This window comes from Psittacula echo (assembly GCF_963264785.1).
Source record: "Psittacula echo genome assembly, chromosome: 8".
Taxonomy (NCBI): domain Eukaryota; kingdom Metazoa; phylum Chordata; class Aves; order Psittaciformes; family Psittacidae; genus Psittacula; species Psittacula echo.
In genome coordinates, this window is record NC_137744.1 from 17199244 (window position 1) to 17213934 (window position 14691).

General features: G+C 41.4%; 3 protein-coding genes across 4 annotated transcripts in view; 1 reads left to right on the plus strand and 2 right to left on the minus strand.

Moving 5' to 3' along the window:
• The window catches only part of VSIG1 (V-set and immunoglobulin domain containing 1), a gene marked incomplete at its 3' end in the record, with an annotated part of 21030 nt that extends 14345 nt beyond the window's left edge, over positions 1–6685 (plus strand). The window contains exons 4-8 of the mRNA XM_080624631.1: positions 1788–1986; positions 3479–3634; positions 4307–4426; positions 4943–5072; positions 6502–6685. Coding sequence (XP_080480757.1) covers positions 1788–1986; positions 3479–3634; positions 4307–4426; positions 4943–5072; positions 6502–6685 — 789 coding nt within the window. The remainder of the gene's footprint in view (positions 1–1787; positions 1987–3478; positions 3635–4306; positions 4427–4942; positions 5073–6501) is intronic.
• Positions 1–8911, minus strand: part of LOC308224774 (synaptotagmin-like protein 2) — a 73298-nt gene extending 64387 nt beyond the window's left edge. The window contains exon 1 of the mRNA XM_080624980.1: positions 8805–8911. The gene's annotated coding sequence lies outside the window, so the exon portion shown is untranslated. The remainder of the gene's footprint in view (positions 1–8804) is intronic.
• The window catches only part of PSMD10 (proteasome 26S subunit, non-ATPase 10), a 24943-nt gene extending 10316 nt beyond the window's left edge, over positions 1–14627 (minus strand). Inside the window, exons 1-5 of one of the 2 annotated variants that reach the window (XM_080624633.1) lie at positions 14438–14627; positions 14200–14298; positions 12821–12967; positions 12550–12716; positions 10217–10310 (exon numbers count right to left, since the gene is read on the minus strand). In XM_080624633.1, coding sequence (XP_080480759.1) covers positions 10217–10310; positions 12550–12716; positions 12821–12967; positions 14200–14298; positions 14438–14551 — 621 coding nt within the window. In that variant the 5' untranslated portion in view covers positions 14552–14627. Of the gene's footprint in view, positions 1–10216; positions 10311–10414; positions 11546–12549; positions 12717–12820; positions 12968–14199; positions 14299–14437 lie in introns of those variants that run through there. The other variant, XM_080624632.1, reaches the window with a different exon arrangement.
• Between the last annotated feature and the right edge of the window lie 64 nt (positions 14628–14691).

A 14691-nucleotide genomic window follows, 5' to 3' on the forward strand; every position in this document is an offset into this window, starting at 1 on the left:
ACCAAACCCCTTATTTTGAACACTTTTCTTCCCTGGGGAATACAAGGATGTGCATCCAGAGTCTAGTTTTGCAATAGAAGTGCAATATTTTGCAAATAGACACTTGCGAAGCATAAAATCAGTCTCAAAACTGATGACATTGCATGCAGACAATAGGAACTGTCTATCCAGAGTCTATCCAGCTGTTCACCATGCTTTCCAACCTAGTCTACCACTGTGCTCACACTGCACCTCTTATGGCTCCTCAGTACAACCCTCAGTTTCCCACATGTTGGAGAGGCAGTAGTGTAGCTTTGGCATTCAGAGCCCTGCATCAATTGTACCTGGTGTTTATAATCCTGGGGCAGGGAAAGATAAAGTCTGGCAAAACTTCACTTGAGCTGGGGCCAAGATGCAGTATCGGAGCTGCCGGTGCTGTGCAGTCTGAGTTCTGACCTTCATTTCAAAGCCTTATCATTGCATAAACCAGCTGTGCTCTGGCAGTTTTGGGGTGTAGCTTGCCTTAAGCTAATAAAGGCTTTCAGATAACTTTGCTTAAAGACTTCAGTCAACACCGTATCAGGGTGGATAAATAGAATTAAGAATAAAATACTCTTAATTCAAAATGCAATCAGTTGCTCTGCAAAGTAAAGAAAATTATAATTCTTCCCTGCAGCATCCCTAAAGGCAGGGAACTTTGACCAAAAAGGAAATCTGACACTAGTTCCTAATCACACTTAAGGCCCAAGCCTCAGATTACCAACCAGGCTCCACAAAGAACACAATTCAGCCTCTCAGTTAACAAACAACATGTTTGGGCTTATAAACTTGTGAGGCCAACTCTACTCGCACAGTGCTGTTAATTACAATTGATGCTAATGAAGTCAGTGAAATCAGTCAACATTAGACAGCAAATTTTTGCTTGGGAGGAAATGTTACATTCCTGAGAGACATTTGTCCTTACTACACCTATAATTCTGCAAAACATTTTTTACTGTTCAGTAAAAGGGGATTTATTGATCCCAAATAACTGCCTCTCCAAGCACTGAGGCCAACAAGTATTCTTGACTTTCACCTATGGTATATACTCAAAAAACCCAAAATAGTCCATGACACCATCTCTGACCCTGATTACACAAACAAGGAGAACAGCATCATTGCTCTAATTGCATATGTGATAATTCTGGTGTTCTTGCTGGTGTTCTTGGACTGTGTTTTTATTGCTTCCAAATTTACTGTCAACAGATCAGGCACATTGTTTGCTCAGACCTATGTCTTGTGGATTCATTTCAGTTCTGTTTGCCAGCTTCTGTATTTGGAAAGCTCTGCAACTGCTCACTTTCTGCAATGAAAGGTTCATTCTTGTCACAATCTTCTACTGCGCCGCTTATTAATAATATCACAAATTATTCGTGCTTCAATTAGTACTGCTACTCATCGTGCATGACTTGGCATTTATTCACAGAATTGTCATACAATGGTCAATGGTCCCACCTTCGTTTTTGCAAATGCATCAGTCTGTGGCTGGAGTATCCACAAACAGCTACCTACTGTCCATTTACACAAAAACAAAATCCCATTTCTGAAAAGGTTGTCTTTTAAAACCACTAGAAATATAAATGTACCACATTTTCATGTCTGCTTTCTTGTGGGAGGGAGCAAGAAAGGGGGTAACATTAAGGGCTTAGTCAGAAAGGGGGTAACATTAATAGCTTAATCAGAAATCAACTGTATTCCAATTACGAGCATCAAACAAAGCAGCAGGAATATCTCTTGTTACCAGACTAACAATTGATTCTTTATTACAGATCTATTATTACTCAGAAGGCCAGTCTTACTCCTACGGAGAGTTTAAGAACAGGATAACAGCTGCAACAGGTCCAGGGAATGCATCAATAACAATCTCCAACATGCAGCCCTCAGACACTGGTTCCTACACCTGTGAAGTTTTCAGCCCACAGGGTGATGCTGGACAGAGTCAAAAATCCGTGATTGTCAATGTGCTGGGTAAGCACCTCTCCTCTCTATTGCTGTACTGCCCTTTTCCTCCCTTATTATGAAACACTGAATTCATAGCTCAATATACATAGGACCAGAGCGAATAACAGAACTGTTATAAACAAGGCCCATAACGCAGAGAAAGGGCTCACAGATGGGCACTGACGCCGAGATTTTCCAAGGGCTCTGGAAGCAGGCAGAGCCTGGAGTGCCCTCTAGCTTCCAGACAAAGCAGACCTCATACAGCTCTGCAACTCCCCTTGCTTGACCTACAGTAAAATCCCATTATCCCACAAGTGGAATTCACTCCGGATTCACTTTGTGCTCTCAAAATACTACCTGTCAGCACGTAAGCAGGTATCTGGAATTACACAGCTTCACTACATTCTTCATATTGGAAAACAAAGTGATATTAACTTTGATTAAAATAAAAAGCCCTTTCAGCTGTGAGTGACAACTTATTTCTCCTATGAGGAATGGCTGAGAGAGTTGGGGTTGCTCAGCCTGGAGAAAAGGAGACTCTGGGGAGACCTTGTTGCGGCCTTTCCGTTCTTAAAAGGGGCTTATAAGAAAGATTGGGAGAGACTTTTTTAGCAGTGCCTGTTGCAACAGAACAAGGGGTGATGGTTTTAAACTAAAAGAGGGGAAATTCCAGATGGATGTGAGGAAAAATTCTTTACAATGAAGGTGGTAAAACACTGGAACAGGTTGCCCAGAGAGGTGGTGCATGCACCATCCATGGAGACGTTCAAGGCCAGGCTGGATGTGGTTCTGGGCAACCTGATCTAGATGCAGGTGCCCCTGCTCATTGCAGCGGGGTTGGACATGCAATGACAACCTTTGAAGATCCCTTCCAACCCAAACTATTCTATGATTCTGTGATTCTATGATTACAGCCAGCCCCAGCAAAGACCGAAATTTTACTCATTTTACCTAATGTTGGTCATGGTGACTTGTGTAAATCTAGGGGGAGGCAGCAGTACAGCCCAAGGGATCTGGCTCACCCCAATTCCCAGAAACTCTAGAAACTTAGTATATGTTGGATGGAAGTAGTACAAAGTCTGTTTTGGGTGGAAGAAAGCAATAGTTCAACGATGAATAGGACAGAAAGGATGAAAAGCAGTAGATAAGATATTTTTCTTCTTAGTAAGATAAAAGTTTGTACCAAGCCATTCTAATAATTGCTTTTGTATTGAGAATTCATACCTGATCAGAGTGACAAATCAAAGACAATATAAGAATGTGACTCCAATATCATTTGCCTATCTATTAAAATGTATCTTAGGCCATATATATATACTTGATATTACTCAAATTGTCATGGGAGAGCCTTTGGTCAGATCTATGAACAAAACTCTGCCCTTGGGTGGAAATCTGTAGACAGGGTTCAATTTTACCTGTACAATACCAGAACTCGCTTTCCCCTTGGTATATGCTCATGCCCCTCGCTTGCTCCTCAGTATATACTCATGATGTGCCTGTTCTCCTTGTTCTTTTACAGTCAAACCATCAACACCTTTCTGCAAAATAGAAGGAACCCCTGAAAAAGGCCATCTAATCTACCTCTTATGCAGATGTGAGGAAGGATTGCCTCACCCTACCTACCGCTGGTACAAAGTAGCTGACAATACCCTCAAGCCTGTGACTGAACAACTCAGTACGTAAGACACAACTACTATACCATGTTCAAAATGTGGAGATCCTTAGCACCAGTCATTTCTAATACTACATATCAGATACGGTAGTTAAACCTTATCCTCCTCTTCTGATGGTCAATGTCATAAACCCGTTATTTTTACTTAATTCAAATCAACTGATAGCTGTCACACACACAGGGCTTCTTTCTATTTGTTTTAACACAAATTTCATGTTAAAGTCTTGCCTATGTCATTATTTTAAATTGCTAAAATGAGAGAAATGTTTATGCCCTTTCCATTTCCCTTCCTTCAGAAATTTAAGTCAACTTAGAATGGTCAATTTGTTATTCAGGTGCTAAGACCTCCATCCTGAAGGTTGTCAGTTCCTGTGGCATTTTCATTTGTGAAGTCACACTGACAATAGTAGTATCAGTGTGGGTAAAACATCAGGCAGACAGACTGCATTGCAGAGTAAGGGCCTATTTCTCATGTTCTAATACATTCCTACAGAATCTACTGTAGTAATTTTCAAGGAAGGTAAATGCTTCTTATTTAAAGAATATGAAACTCCCCAAATGAATGTGTGATCGGAGAACCCTGTTTCTAATCTCTTAATAGCACTCGGTATGACCAACTAAAGAAAACAGTTGGCCTCTACAGTACGCAAACACTCTGCTCTCTGTTTGTCACAGATCCAAACACTGGCATTCTTTACATTGGCAATCTCACCACCTTTGAAACTGGGTATTACCGGTGCGTAGCCAGTAACATCCTGGGGAACAGTACCTGTGAGCTCGACCTAACTACAAACTGTAAGTTTCATGCATGAAAGTAATCCCATAGCTGATGTAAGACATGCACAGTTTGCAGGAAAATGCTGTGACAACTTTAAAGTATAGGGTTTTTTTCAAGTAAGAACAGAATGGGCTTTGGAGCCCTCTGGAGTTTTCATCCAGCTACGCCCAGAATTGACACTGACCTGGACAACTGATTTCATACTGGGAGCAGGAGTTGAACCTGAATCTGACTGCAGAGCCTTTACAGAGAACCAACAGACACGGAATTTGGAGCAGGCATAAATATTGGGTTTGCTGGGACAGGGAGCTAACCAACAAGACAGGAGGCAGCAAAGGTCATAAAAGCTCACTTCTCTTTCCTAGAGAATCTTTGGCTTCCCTCCTGGAAACACAGCTGTCAGCCAGTTTTTCAGTTCTCTGAATCCAATGCTTCTTTCTGCTAAAGGCTCCTCTAAATTTCCATGGGATTTTGCTAGCAATACTTTTTTAAAAGAAGTATTTATATATCAAGTGATCCTTTCTTCTTTGCAGATTCAGATGGTGGCACTGTTGCTGGAGCATTAATTGGAGCAGTTCTTGCAGCTGCTATCATTTGCATTATCGTTTGGGTCTTAAGCAAGAAGGCAAAAAAGACTAAGAAGACATCAAGTAACGAGATGCAGTAAGAGTTCGTTTGCTTCATTTTAAGACAATTATTTCTGTAAAGCACTGCTGATAATTCAGCACTGAAGTAAAATATAATTATTCTAATCATTTTTGAAGGGTCAATAATGCAGGTTTTGGGAAAACTTTCAGAGTGAGAATATTTGCTTTTGTGTGACTTTAAAGCTGTTGCTCTTGTAACAGACATTGCCACTACCCTCTTCCCTGTATTTATAGGCAGCTACCACTTAGCAGTATCTAAACTAGTGAAATGTTTTTTAAACTCTGCAAACTAAATGTGGCAAGTTGGAAAAACAGTTTTTAATATTCAAAAGTTAATGGTGACTGCTAATGGCAGGTGGAGGAAGTAAGAAAAGGAACAGAAGCTAAGGGTTGCCTCAGCAAATTTACTGGGATTGGGCATTACTGGATTTAAACACAGAGGGCTCAATTCAGTGCTATTTGAAATTACAGGACACATGCTTGGAGTGCTCTAAAGTGTCTCAAATGGCAGGAGACACAAAGTTTAGGCAACAGAATGGAGCCCAGAATATCCATTTTGATTCTTCTCTGGAAATGTCTTTTCCTCTGTGCTTTGGTTGCTCATTTGTTCCTTAAATTGCCAATTCTTCAGAATAGGGATGATCTCATATGCTATACAGACGGTGTTTAGCCCCATGATGTTAAATGCTTAACGAATACATGCAGGTGAGGCCAGAAAAAAGATGTATTTGACATCTGGACCCTTCCCTGTAGCACAGGTCTAAGACCTCCTGATGCAGAATTCTGCTAATCCACACCAGTGGCATGTCACTCACACACCTGATTTCTGCTTTCAACTGATGTACATTAACATCTAACTGTGTGCTCAGATCCTAATAAATCTTACTTCATTGAACTAACCCACTAGCATCTGATCTTTTTTACATGTGAAAATGCTTAAATATCGGGGCTTGGTATATTATTTCGACGAGATAAATGAAATCTATACCTGTTGCTAAAAATCTTTCTCTAGATTTTAGCTTTTTCATAACTCTTTTTCTGACTGCACTCTATTTTTATACACTTAATGGGACACCGGATCTGCATGGAATTTCACAGAAAGCTCACACCAAGCAATGTGTTCTGCAACCTCTCCTCAGACACTGTTTGCCAGCACTCAGTTTCCTATTCTGCTTTCCTGGTGTAGAATTTAAACATACTAAAATCCAGTTCATTCTAAGAGGATCACTTAAGCAATGATGCAATCAGTCTTATTATCTAACACGCTGTCACTCTTTCTCTCTTAGCAGCAGTGATATTGTAGCCTTTCATGTCTCTTGGCACAATCATAATAATATGGGGGTTACTTTAAGACAACAAAACCACAAAGACTCCTCCTTTTGAAAGAGTCTAGTGTAGATGGGATTTCAACACATGAAATCACACTTCATCCTGTCTTCTTGCAGAGAAATGGCTCAGAAACAATCCAATGCAGAGTATGTGCAGGTACCTAACGAAGAAAACATTCCTGCAACCACAGTTCCACCAAGCAATGCAACAAATGAATACCCTAGTGTTGATGAAACAGCAGCCTCTGAAACACCTCAGAATGATGAGAAGCAAGAAGCAGAAAAAGAAGAAACAGCCTAGTTTTAATACAGTTTTTTCCATGTCAGCTTTGGACCCCTTTATATGAAAATTGTTGTCATTAAATTAACTTAGAGGCATGACTAAAACTTAAATGGGTATTTGTATTGTGAATCACTGTGCTGCAGATTGAAAATGGTCTGTTACACATGCACCTTGTGAATAGGTGAAGATTTGGCCTTTAGAGTTAACAAAATTTCATTTATTATCTGTTTATAATTATACATAAGTCTAAAAAGACACCAGTCTTGTATCAGTCTAAAAGACTATTTTGCAACCTATTTTTCAAAACTAGTTATGAAATGGGCTGGAGCATTTACCAAAGTAAGAGCTTTCCAGTCACCTCTCAGTGATGCTGTATGTATCTATACAGTTCTGAACCACAGCAGTTTTCTCCAGAAACAGTGTTAGCCAAACTCGTGTTTTCAGTGCACCAAGGACAATCACCATGGCCAATACACTGCAGTGTTTAAAGGCTCTGACTTTGCACATCAGAAGTAAAAAGAGGTTTCATCAATGTCCATCATAGTGCAGAAACAGATGTTAAGACCTGGAACAATGATATCTGTTGTGTTTGGATTCCACTTAAATGAAAAAAAAAAAAAAAAAAAAGGCCTGGAAGCTTCTACCCTGTTGCTGCCAGATGTGGAATACGTTTTGTTAACAGTGACCTTCTCAGTTTTAAAGTTCCCAAGGCACCAGCATTCCAGAATTGTGTATTTCAGCAGTTTCGGTTTTCAGTTTAATGGAACTAGCATTCAGGTACTCAGTTCAGGCATCAATTGACTGGTTTCCAGACAACAGGGCCTGGAAATCTAAATCCCTTACAAGGCTTGTTATGACAAGCACAGAGTATCGGATTCCTCTTGACATACAGATAGAGCTGTTTTCAAAACTTAGAAGTTAATACTGCTTGCTGTACAACACACTAGCTTTACTGCTACCTCTGCCAGAGATGACTTAAATCTATTTCCAGGCAACTGCTTTACCAACTAAGCAACAAACTAGTGCTACTTCCGGTCTCTTTAACTCAGTGTAACTGACTGTTTTCTATAGGTGAAAGCATCAAGAGGAATGTAAGTAGGGCATGCACACCACATCAAACAGCTGAGTGATGAGCATTCTCTTGGAGGGAGAAAAGGAAATTGAACCCCAGACACTGATCACAAGACAGCTCTTCTCTCCAGGCCTTGTTTTTAAGGTTAAACAAACTCAGTTCTTCAAACAGGAAAAAATACCTACTTTCAGAAGAGCTCAAGGGCTCAGGTGAGAAGTAAAATCCCCACACAGCCTCAGCAGCTCCCTCCTGAACTACATGAGGCAGCTATTCACTGACACAAGGAGACAGAGGTTTCAGTCTCATGCACTGCAGAAAAACGTGTCTGGCTCAGGGATCCAGAACTTTTTGGCACATAGGTCTTTTATAAGATCTAATGCTTACAAATCCTTTGGTGACTGTTCCTAGCCTGTAGTAAACATTAGTTACGTATGTCAGCCATCTCTGAAAAAGACAAAAGGAAGTATCTGTGCTAAAACTGTCAGGTTCAGTTCAGCTGTTTATCAAGAAAATGACCACAAAAAAGGCAGAAAACAAGAAAAAAGGCCTGAGGTTCGAATTAAGCTTCAGTTTGGGTCATTAAGCATAACTATATTCATCACCCTTTCTATGCAGTTTTCTAGCTTTCAAATATTTGCCTTTGATACACGTCCTAGCATTTAGTCTCAGTCCAGAGTAAAAGAGCATTTCCAGTGTTCTTATAATACTGTTTTAGCTAAAAAACTGCTTCTGCCTGACTGCAAGGGTCAAACCTTTACTAATACCAACACTGCCATATTCTACCAGTCGATCTTTATACTCCTCCCTTCCCAAAATATCCAGGGTAAACCTTAAGTCATGACCTGTACAGAAGTCTCCCCTTAACCTCTCATTGACTCTCGTAGCAATTGTGCTAAGCAAAATCAACAAAATCACATCCTTGAAACTAGGTTTAGAAGCTTACTGAGAATTTCTGATATTCATACCCAAAGTTTTGTAAGCATGCAGAACTAGACATTAAGCATGCTGAATAACAGCAACAGAAGAGTAAGTGCTACCCACTCTGGTTTGGGTGCCAGTCCTTACCAAATGTGTTCCTTAATGAGATCATTCAAACCAGTTACTGGTCCAAGGGAGCCATGACTTGGCTGACAGTGGCATTAATTTTACATCTTCTCTGGCACTCTTGGCATTCTTTTACTCTTGCCCTTTATGGGAAAATATAAACAAACCTCTTTACAACACTGCTGTAGTTGTATTATCTCCTCTAAAGTAATCTCCTGTATGTATGTCTTAGTTACATTTTTCCTGCTGCAACAGCTTTCCAACTTTTACTTTCTGCACCAGCACTATGTGATTGAAGAGAGGAACATGTTATGTGGTCATTATAATAATTTTTATATCTTTCCTTAATCTCACCTCCATAAATTTCTCTGCACGCCTTCCTTAGATAACTTGCTACAGTAAGACACGAGCTTATGCTGGTGAAGTTGTAATTACCTTCTACAGCAATCTTCCTAGAACAATCTTCCTAGAACACCAGGTCATACATTTGCTCAAAAAGTAGATATTGCTCAAGTTATGTTTTGATATAAGAAAGAACAATTGAACATGAGCTCTAGACTAATAATTCCTCTCATAGTTCTAACCACCTCTCATACACACTACACCGGTGTGTAATAGATAGATTTACTCTTTATTTTTGCCCTTTTTTTTTTTTAATACTGATTGCTGGCGGTGAGGAAGCAGGTAAGAAAAGTAACATTTATTTGGACTTTCTTAACACATTGAGATATTTTTGTAAGCCTTCCGGCAGATGTTTATTCTCATTACGAAATTTCTCTCACGTGAAAGTTTATGAAAAAGGATGGGGCACTTTCCTAGCTTTCCACTGATGCTCTTGGCAAAGCACAAGCTAAATTAGGCACTGATCCCTGGTGCGTAGCTCAAAAACCCTGCAGAGCTATATAGGATGCAGAAACATTTTTCAGAATTTGCCTCAGATGTTCCGACAGTCTTAGCTGCATGGCCCATTTATCTGCTCCTGAGGGAGTAGGGATCATTAATATGGAAACTAGATATTAAGCCAACATTCAAGCCACTATCTCTTAGGGAAGTGGATTTACAAAGCCATAGAGCTATGGCAGGGTTTTTTTGCTATACAAACACCAAGGATGAACATAGAATACTAACTTCAGCTTTTCTCAATTCAAGTTTTCAGCAGTGCCTGCACAATGTATAAGAAACATTTACTTAGTCAGGTTCCTCCTTCAAGTAAGGTCTGCATGGTCAGCAGTTACTGTACAGGCAAGTTACCCCTCATGTTCTCAAGAGGTGAGATTTAACCTGCATTTGTGTTCTAGAATAAATTTGTGTACGTACTTGGTGAAGATATTTGTTTGGTTGTAAGTTTCTGTCTTGCTTCTCAAAATAAATTGCATTACCATAATACCTACAAGTCAAACTGTAGAAACTGTCAGCTTCCATTTCAACCTTACCTTGCAGCTGAAGAACAAACAGGTTCTATTTCCATACTGTGTAACGGATGGCAGCGTTTCATCTGACTTGTTGCTCGTATCCCAAGTGTACAAGCTATTTAGAAAATATTGGTTTTGTTATATGTATGTTTAATAAAGTTTTATAACACCAAAGACTGCTGTTTAAGAAAGATCTTTATTTAACAGAATTTCATCAGCTTTGTTTGTTCAGAAAGAGGAAAGCTATCCCACTCATGTCAAAAGTGATCTGATCAACATCAGGAGAGAAGGTCACTTTTCAGACTCAGTCTCATTAGCTCTGCCTTCTAATAATACCAGGATTTGCTAAGAGTAAATAGCAATTAAACCAAGCTTCTGTTATAAAATAAGATGGTAAACTGCAGTATAAGTGCTACATAATGGGAGTCAAACAGAACAGAAAAAGAAATCTACAGATGGAGCAAGAGAAAATTAAATTAGATTCTAAGTACATCCCAGAGAGGTATCCAGAACCATCCATTATATGACAATATATTTGCAGAGGTAACCCTGAAGCTGTGCCTGCATTTTGCAGTTCAGTGCACTTGATCAAATACACATTCAAAGATTCAAAGAAACAGGATAAAACCAGGAAACAACATAAAAACTTTGAACACCCAGAGATCACTTGAATAGACTGAGAAGAGTAAACACAGAAACAATCATCCAAGTAACTGAGCAAACTGCATTCTACAAAGGGAGAGTAGTTTATAATCATCTGAAGGAAGAGAACCAATACTCACAAAAACCAAACCACACACAAACCACAAAGGCTAAAGTAAAAAGCAAAAACTCTAGAATAAGCTTCCAAAGTAAAATTGACTTTAAATGGTTAAAGTGTTTTTGGTCCTGTTGCTTAAAAAAAAATAATCCCAGCCTAGGTTCTGAATTAAAAGGAACAACTGCATTTATATAGATTACATTATAAAGTGAAAGAAAACTGCAGGATATTGAAAAACACTTTAAAAACAGTGAACTGCTTAATTAACAGGAAGTACAAACAGTTGTTTTGGCACTGTACTTGAAAGAAAGCTACAGATACACATTTTATTCCCATGCTGATGCCCACATACGACATCCTAGTTAAACTGCCAAAATACAAAGTTTGCAGACCTACATACAAATGCAACAGGAAAGACTCAAGCCACAAGCCTCCACTAGCCTTCCACCATTCTTTTAAGTATGGCTCCCAGGCCACCCTTTGCCACTTTCAGTGGCGTCAGTTCTTCTTTATTCTCAATGTGAATACTTGCACCGTGAGACACCAGCAGCTTTGCCTCCTCCACTCTCTCTTCATCACAGGCTAAATGACTGTAATAAGAACAAGAAACCCACAGCCACTATTAAACAGTCCAATCTTACAAAGAGCAATAATTATGCCTTGTCAAAATGACAGCATGAATGCTGGGGGGACACACGCCCTACAAGACGACCACACACAGCCAACTACCTACACAGCTTCCAAAGCTTGCTGTCCAGTCACTCTGTTGTCATTAAGCAACTCAAGAATGTTCCTCCTGCTATTGCCCTCGCAACATGATGACAATTCTTTAGATCAGGATTTGGCTCTGTAGTCAGCAAAGCTAAGGAGCACATAACCCACAGTGAAACTGGAAAATAGTAACCTCTGAATTGAAAGTAATAAACCAATTTGTACGATGCTTAAAAACAATCTGAAGAGTTACTGAAAATGCAGCAAATGTTTTTTTCCATTTGGCATAGTATCTTGAGAATAAATGTGTGTGTGCCAGGACAATGCTGGGCTTACATATAGGTGAAACATACTGCTTGAACTTATTCAGGAAAAATCTTGGTTCCACTGTAGATAAGATACAGTTTTGCCACCAACTTCAAAGCAGCTAAGGTTTTACCCTTACAGGTTCAAACTGATCTCTAAGGTAATATCAGACACTGAACTGATTATACTTATACTGCAACTTAGTTTCCTTAGAGAGGTGAATTAGTTCTTGCTTGCCAGGACAGAGTAGGCCAGTCTGCACGACTCATTTCCTCCGACTTAGATGTCATTAGTTCGCATTTTACCCTCTAGTGGCCACCGAACATATTGCAAACCTTACAGAATGGGATCTACCCTTTGTAAGCAGACGTAGGAACTCTCATAAAGTATGTACATACAGACAGATCTAGATAAAATACTACGCATGATTTTCTTTAATCCTTTTAATTACAAAGGGGTGTGAAGCAAGGGAGTATTTTGAGGCAACAAGAAACTAAAAAAAAATAAACTGAAGTAATGGAGTTTAATTTCATAGATTATGCTGTATTAAACAAAATGAAAATTAAAGGTTACTTACAGAGGAGTATTCCCTTCAGAATCCCGTATATTAACAACTGCATTGTGCTGCAGAAGGATCTGTACCATTTTTAGGTTTCCTTTGGCTGCTGCTCTGTGTAATGGGGTGGATTCAAAATGATCCCTTGCATCTGGATCAGCTCCGTTCTTTAAAAGCATGAGTGCAATCTGAATAGGCAGAAAGAGAAAGGAGGGGGGAAGAAGGAGGTAAAGCTGATACAACTAAGCACTTCCAAGAGCAACATCACCTCCAGCAGCACAAGCAAACATACCTCCTGCTTATTTTTGGAGGCTGCATAATGCAGAGGCGTGCAGCCATTCTGATTGACAGCATTCACGTTAGCACCCCTGGCAATGAGTGCTCGCACAATGTCATCGCGGCCTGCCGAGGCGGCAATGTGTAAGGGCGTCCAACCAGCCTGCAGAGCAAGGGGAAAACACGTTATTCAAACCAGGAGTTTCAGGCAAAACCAAGACAAAGCATAACCCCAATACTGACTTGACTACTCACTAGTCATACTGCACAATGTCCTTGTAACTGTAAAGCTGAACATTACTGCTTATCATCAGAGAGACAAGTCTCACATCCTCTCACAAGTCTACACTCAGTACCTAACAAAAGCTGCCAATTAAAGGACAAAAATCACTTCTGTTACACATGGTGTCTTGCAGGGAACATCACTCCTGCAGAATTAACAGTAGCGGATTTTTAATAACAAGTAAGAGTGGCAGAAAAGGGTGCCCAAAAGTTTCTGCAATCTTTTCTATATCCTACCCTCTAATTAAACTGACAGAACAGTTTACTTCTTTAAGGGTGATCTTTGGGATACTTCATAGCAGATGCAATTATTTCAACCCTTCCTCAAGAACAGTATTAGACAATCTCCTTTACTGTGAAAGGAATTGAACCTGTGGAATCTCTGAACCCACTACATATGCTATAATGCCTTCCCCAATAATGAGAAATCTTCAGAGTACCTCATATGCTTTGGCACAACGTATTTAAGAGGATCACACTGAAAGAAAGGTAACATGAAAACTCCCAACAACCACCCAAACGCTGCTGGTTCTACAACTTTGTGCGTAAGAAGAATTCTCCTAAAATTCCTTGATGATAAACAAGACTTGTTAAGTCTCATTACCCCTATTCCACATAAACTATGAGGGTGCTGAGGCGCTGGCACAGGGTGCCCAGAGAAACTGTGTCTGCCCCATCCCTGTCAGTGTTCAAGGCCAGGCTGGATGGGGCTTTGAGCAACCTGCTCTAGTGGAAGGTGTTCCTGCCTGTGGCAGGGGATTGGAACTAGATGAGCTTTAAGGTCCAACCCAAACTATTCTATGACTCTATGAAGCAGTGAAATACCTGCTTTCGTAGTGCGCACACAGTAGTACGTGCTTTCTAAAACCTCCCAGACACCACAGTGGATACACCAACTGACTGAAGAGGGAGCAAACCAAGGAAGCGAGCAGTGCCAGTCGTCACCGTGAGCTGCCTGGGGCGCTTCAGCGGCTGACACCGTGAGGGCAAATGGTATGGACAGAAGCTGCTGATCCCAGCTCTTCACGACAGCCCAACTCCCTCAGGCCCCCGGCAGCAGCCCCACGCCCCGGGCCAGCTCCGCACAGGGGTGGGGGATCCCGCGGCACTCACATCGTCTTTGTCGCCCACAGGCACACCAAGGCCGAGGAGGAGGTCGGCCACGTCCGTGTGTCCTGCCGAGCAGGCCCAGTGCAGCGCGGTGCGGTTGTCCTGAGGGAGGGAAGGAGGGAGCGGCTGTGAGCGGGAAGGTGAGGAGCGGGAGGCGGCTGACAGGAGCCGCCCCGCACGGAGCGGCCCCGCAGGCCGCCGCTCTCCCCCCGGAAGACAGGGAGGACCGCCGCCGGCTGACCTGGTCGGTCTTGGTGGCCAGGGCCTTGTCGTGCAGCAGCTGGGCCCGCAGCTCCTCCAGGCGCCCGGCGTAGGCCAGATTACAGACCCCCACGTCAGACACAGCTCCCTCCATACTCACCGCTGCCTCAGCCTGCCGACAGGGGCAGAGCCTCGGCTCGATCGCCGGCCAATCAGAACAGCGCCGGGGCCAACCCAGCCAATCGCACCTACCAGCCTGCGCCTCTCACCCCTTTCACCGTCGGGGCTGCTGGG